The 5618-nt window shown below is 42.2% G+C and overlaps 1 protein-coding gene across 1 annotated transcript in view; it reads left to right on the forward strand.

Annotated features, from left to right (window-relative positions):
- Window positions 1–258: 258 nt before the first annotated feature.
- The window catches only part of LOC104525584 (tetratricopeptide repeat protein 28), a gene marked incomplete at its 5' end in the record, with an annotated part of 21536 nt that continues 16176 nt past the window's right edge, over window positions 259–5618 (forward strand). Inside the window, 3 exons of the mRNA XM_010168780.1 lie at window positions 259–477; window positions 2480–2645; window positions 5503–5618. The exon at window positions 5503–5618 is cut by the window's right edge and continues 21 nt beyond it. Of these exons, the coding sequence (XP_010167082.1) occupies window positions 259–477; window positions 2480–2645; window positions 5503–5618 (501 nt within the window). The remainder of the gene's footprint in view (window positions 478–2479; window positions 2646–5502) is intronic.

Below are 5618 nucleotides of genomic sequence, written 5' to 3' on the forward strand. Positions count from 1 at the left end.
CCAACCTGACTCTGCCCCATTAAGCACCATTTGCCTTTCTGTGGCTCGTTTTCCCATACGTTGTGTTATTGCCTGCAGCCAAGATGACCTGTAGGACTGTATTCCACTGCAGAGACTACTGTTTCCAGAAATAAGTGCTGTGTCTCTGCTCTTCCATGGGTTTTAGTTCGGGTTGGGATAGCATCTGTCCATGTTCCCGGCTCATTGTGCTGCAGACCACATTGGTGTCAGGTCTGAGAGATGGCTTTGTTTTTTCAGGTCACCATGATGAAGCTTTGGCAGTAGCAGAGAGAGGACGAACAAGGGCATTTGCTGACTTGCTTGTGGAACGCCAGACTGGGCAGCAGGACTCTGATCCCTATTCTCCAGTGACCATTGACCAGGTCCTCGAGACAGTGAATGGCCAGAGAGGACTTGTTCTCTACTACTCACTGGCTGCAGGTTATCTGTACAGCTGGCTACTGGCTCCTGGGGCAGGTGAGGTCCTTTTTGGAGATGAGAGCCTGTGAACAAGCCTTACAAAAGGAGAATTGTACCATTTGTAGCTAGGAATGAATGTGGGACCAGAGTGAACATACAAGGCGATCCTTTCCATCTTGTACCTTAGAGAACAGACTGAAAATGGTGGCATAGCCACAGCAACAATGACATAGAATTGCTTGTTCAGAGCTTTGATGTTCACCTGGAGATGGAAATGTTTCACATGTTTAATATTTCCATTTCTCAACCTCCAATCTCTAAGTATTTCCCGCAGGGCAGAGCAGAGCAGAGCAGTAATGAGATTCCAAGTATATTGGCTCTGTGAGAATCTTCTGTGCATGAGAATCCCTACTTTAATTATATTTCTGTGCTTTATCCTTCCAAAAGCTTTTGACATTTATTTGCTGAAGTGGATTGCAGAAAACAGAAGGGCGTCCCCACTTCCTGATATTCCATTGAACTGCCTGATCCTCTGAATTCTCCTCATATGAATGTGGAGACACTTATCACAGAGGAGCAAGGAGGATTAATTTGAAGAGGATTGCTTTTTGCAGACAGCTGTTGTTCATTATCTAGTAAAGCGAAGACTGTAAATTTTCATGAGTTCTTTCTGGATATAATTTAATAATTGCAGCCCTTTACCATGACAAAGCTAAGAAGATAAAAACCATTATTTAGATTGCAGCAAAAATGCTTCAGGAAGGGAAGCAAACATTCACACGTGCGTGACTTCAGATGGGATGACAGCAATTGGAAGATTGCTTTCTGGGGGCATTTTGTGATGTTGCATGTGTAAGTGTAAGATGATGTTGTCCTGCTATGTGTCCAGTCACTAATTTGGTCTTCAGGCCTATGGTTTGCACAATAAAATGCCAGTTATTCTATTAATTAATATCAAGCTGAGCTTTCTAAAATTATATGGATCAGAAGCGTAGGGTTTGCCAGTAGGCTTCCTGACTGGTCTTCTCCTTGCCCAGACTGGGTCTTGTAGAAAAGCAGTTGCACTCTTCAAGTACATGGGTTTGTGACTGCTTCCGTGAAGGCACTCTCAGTGTTGGGAAGGAGAGGGACTGTGGTGCTTCCAGTTGGAGCAGCTTTGCTGGGGAGCTCTTCAGTAATGACTCCAACCCAGCCATGGTGACCTCTTGTTTCATTAGTGCTGACAGAGAGAGTAGCTCCAGAGGCAGCCCACAATCCTGATTATCTCAGTGAAATGGTACCCTGAGAGCCTCTTTGCTGATTCTGTATTTGCTGCTGTTGCTGCGGAAGGAGTTGCTTTATTCTTTATTCTTCCACTCTTCTTAACTGGTTTAATAATTTATGCTGTCAAGGCAAACAGAGCATCCAGAGCAGCCTTTTACTGTTGATCAGAGGCTGTAGAATTAATTATATCAGGAAGGATATGCCAGTCTTGAGTGGAAGATTTTATCTGCAGAAGTAGTTGAATTCTTAACAAAACAGTGAGTGTCCTTTATCTGGTTTACCCATTGTCAAATGCTATCTTTTATTATTTTTCTGTGCATTAATCCATCTTTTTCTTTCTTTGTATCTAATGTATTTTCATGCATATGAGTGAAGTTAAAAATCTTTGTGCGATATAAGGAGGTTCTGCTATAGTAGTAACACTTTTCTCCAGCATTTGAGCCTTGTGTGTTCAATTTATGTGATCAGAGGCTATTAATAGGTATTTTTCTTGTGTATCTATTGAAATATGAATTACTCTGATAGGCGCTTGTATGAAAGATCTGGTTTATAGGTTATATGAGACTGCTGCAACAGTAAATGCATTCTGAGCATCTCATAAAAGCACTGCTATGCCTTTGTACCTTTGAGCCATCAGCTGCAAAGTGCAAAACCAGATTTTAAAACCAAGGCTGTAATACAGAATGCTGGAAAAGCCTTGTGGAGACATGACACAGAATGCTTTGGCCCCGTTATGCTGGAAATGCCAAATGTTCCTGCCCTGCAGAAATAACCTCGTGATTCTGGTGCCTTGCAGGGATTCTGAAATTTCATGAGTATTATCTGGGTGACAACCTGACAGAAAATGCTGGGGAATTCCATGAAGCTAATAGCGTGACTCTGCAAACAATAACCAACTCCACGCTGGAACAGTACATCTCAAGTGTGCGGGAGGCTCTGGGTGTGGATTCCTACTATACCCGGTAAGTTAGGGGTAGAGGGATGTCTAACATCCTGATTCGTGCTTTCTGAAGGGAAAGAAATATTTTTTTACAGCTGACTGGATTACTTGTTTCACTGTGAGCAGTAACAAATTGATAGCTAGTCTGGGGTTTTTATTAAGTAGTCGGAGAAAGACCAAAGGGTCTTTCAGCCAGCTGAGTACTTGAAACATAAGCGAACAGACATACACAGGGGAGTAGGTTAAAGCTCTGAGAAGCTACAAGCATGTAAGCACTGTTATCCAAATAATCACAATAATGAAATTATTGCTGATATATAAATGGTACATTTAAGAAATGGCTATCTTTGGTCGTGGTGTCCAGAGTTTTTGGGTTCTTAGGTAAAATCTGTTCTGAGACTTCTGCTTCTGTTAGCTTTAGTCACGCCTTCCAAGTTACGTGTTTCAAGTCTTGCTTGAAAATTACTTGCGTGGTTCCTATTCAAAAGTTACTCCCTCCAGCCTTCATGTTTTCTGGGTTTTGCAGATGTGTTCCAGATGTTGATGCTTCATGCAGTTCTGTCTTGTATGTGCATGTGGACTATGAGCTCTCTGTTCTTGTTGGGGGAATAGAGTTGTTCCCTCCAAGGTGTGAATACTCACAGGAAAGACAAGAGCAAGGGTGGGGAGAAACAAACTGAATTGGCTCCACCTACCCTTCTGTTAAAGCATTGGGATTGTGTGATTAAGAAAGTCACATCTATCTCCACATGTTGATGGTTGAAACTTACTCTCTAGTTACGCGTATACACGACAGAAATCTGCAGTTATGCCTCGTGTAACAGATTTGCAGATACTGTTTTCAGTTCCCTTAACCATTTGTCACCACAGATTCTCCTCCTGGCAAAGGGAGTCCTTCAGTCTTAGGTTCTGGGATGAGTTTTTAATTTACTGTGATGTCAGCTTTCTCCTCTTTTCGTGGTGATGGTGGTGGTATGTTTTTGGTTAAGAATTCTGGGTTTAATGCTTGTCTCTGAGATCATTGGGCTGGTGTGGTATGATCACAGGCAGAAGCTCTTTCCCCACTTCAGAATTATATGCAGGGAATTAAACAAACAAATCTTGTCTGTTCCATGTGGGTGAATGTCATGTTCTGATTTGAAGCTCTTTCCCCACATGGATCAAGTGTTTCCCTGCAGCACTGCTGACTGCCACTGTGCTCTTGCACACCAGACCCCCAGGAGAAGCTGTTGTCTGCAGTCCCTGGAACCTGTTCTCTCCCTACCAGCACAGAACAGGGGGATTTAAATATGTGTAACACGCGTATTGTGAAAACTTAGGTTTGACTTCTCAGTTCAGACTCAGTTTGCTTAACCACACTGTAGTTGTGTGCCTTTGTGTTCAAATTTAAGCGCTGTTGGCTTCCATAATGCTGTAAGCATGTTTATGGTACTGTTGCGTCTCCAGAGTGGCACATCTTCCTGTTTTCTGCCCCTGGAGAGGAAGGGTTGCTGTCATGGGATGTTTCATCAGGATTTTGCTGTGGTGGTGTTCAGTTCCACACTGCAGCCTTCCCTTTCTGCTAGAAATAGTTCCTTTCAGCTGGTCTGATTAGGCTGACAAATAACACATACTTGCAAAAAAATAAAGTGTAAGAGACTTTAAATTCTACTTGAACTTGTGTGGGGACAGACTCCTTTCTCTTTAGGGAGAGCATGCTCTCCTGAGTTCATGAACTCAAGATTTTTGCCTCTTTAAGGAGCTCCAAATCATCATTTTGAGTGTTAATCAAAACTGTGCCAGGACTCAAAACTGAGCAAGTCTGCAGCTGGAGGAAAAACATGCAGGAGGCAGCTGTTGACAACTGAAATGTTCATGAAGTGATTGGCTTTTGTTAAGACTTATTCTTTCAGGTTATTAAATTATATTAACCTGGAAGTATGCTTACAAGATATCCTGTGGTCCATACAGCAAAATAGGGACAGCTCTAGTTACCTGCACAAGTATGTGTTGTGTGTTAATTTAATTTGTGTGCTCTTTATTGGACAACATGCCCTTGAGGAAAGGCTCCAAGTTGTCAGGAACCCAAAAGGAAATAGAAATGACATGTAAGGTTGCTTCAGCAGGTAGCATAGCAGGTTTAGCTTAAGTGTACAAATTCCAAGGTTTGTGATGCACTGTATAACATGCAAATTGTTTATTAAAGGGAGGGGTTGTTAAAAGTGCACATAGAATAGTTGTGTTTGCCTTCTGCTTTTAGGAAGAAGAGAAAATATTAACAGCAATTTGACAGAAAGTCTACACTCAGATGATAATTTAGATATTAATGTCAGGAGATGTAAAATTTAGAAATTTTGGGCTATATTTCTCTATATTGCTGCTGTCCTAGCGGCACTGATAAATTTTTTTTCTCTATGTTTTCCCTGTTTGTGTAACAGGAGCAGCAACACAGCTCCCTTTTTTATGTTGCACTTTGCCAGTGATGGAAGCATGTGGAGCTTGAGTTACTATTGTGTAAATCTGAAAAGGATGCACTAACATATGTTCTTAGGCAAATCAAGGCCTGAGTTGGTGTTTCTTGCAGGCCTCAGCTTTTGTGTTGTGCTGTAACTTCGAAAGTCCATACCCGCAGTGCATGGGAATTTGGGTCTTGTATTTCCATCAGTGTGTACCATTTTTTAAACCTTGAAGAATGCCTAGAAGCAGAGGAGGGGATGGGGTTGTTACTCTCTTGTATGCCCAACAGGAGGAGGTGGTGCAAGCCAGGGAAATTTGACTTTAGCATTTGGTTGAGGTTGTGTCTGAAAAAGATTTTTATCTCAAACTGGCTGAGCATTTGTCACAAAGCTGTTGCTCTGTCTTGCACCAGTGATTCCTTTAGCCTGCTGTTCCTCCTGCAGAGCCTGTGCCAGTAGTGAGACTGAGAGTGAAGCTGGAGATATCATGGACCAACAGTTTGAGGAGATGAATAACAAGCTGAATTCAATGACTGATCCAACTGGCTTCCTGAGGATGG

The sequence above is a fragment of the Antrostomus carolinensis genome, unplaced genomic scaffold (genome assembly GCF_000700745.2).
Source record: "Antrostomus carolinensis isolate BGI_N321 unplaced genomic scaffold, ASM70074v2 scaffold55015, whole genome shotgun sequence".
Taxonomy (NCBI): domain Eukaryota; kingdom Metazoa; phylum Chordata; class Aves; order Caprimulgiformes; family Caprimulgidae; genus Antrostomus; species Antrostomus carolinensis.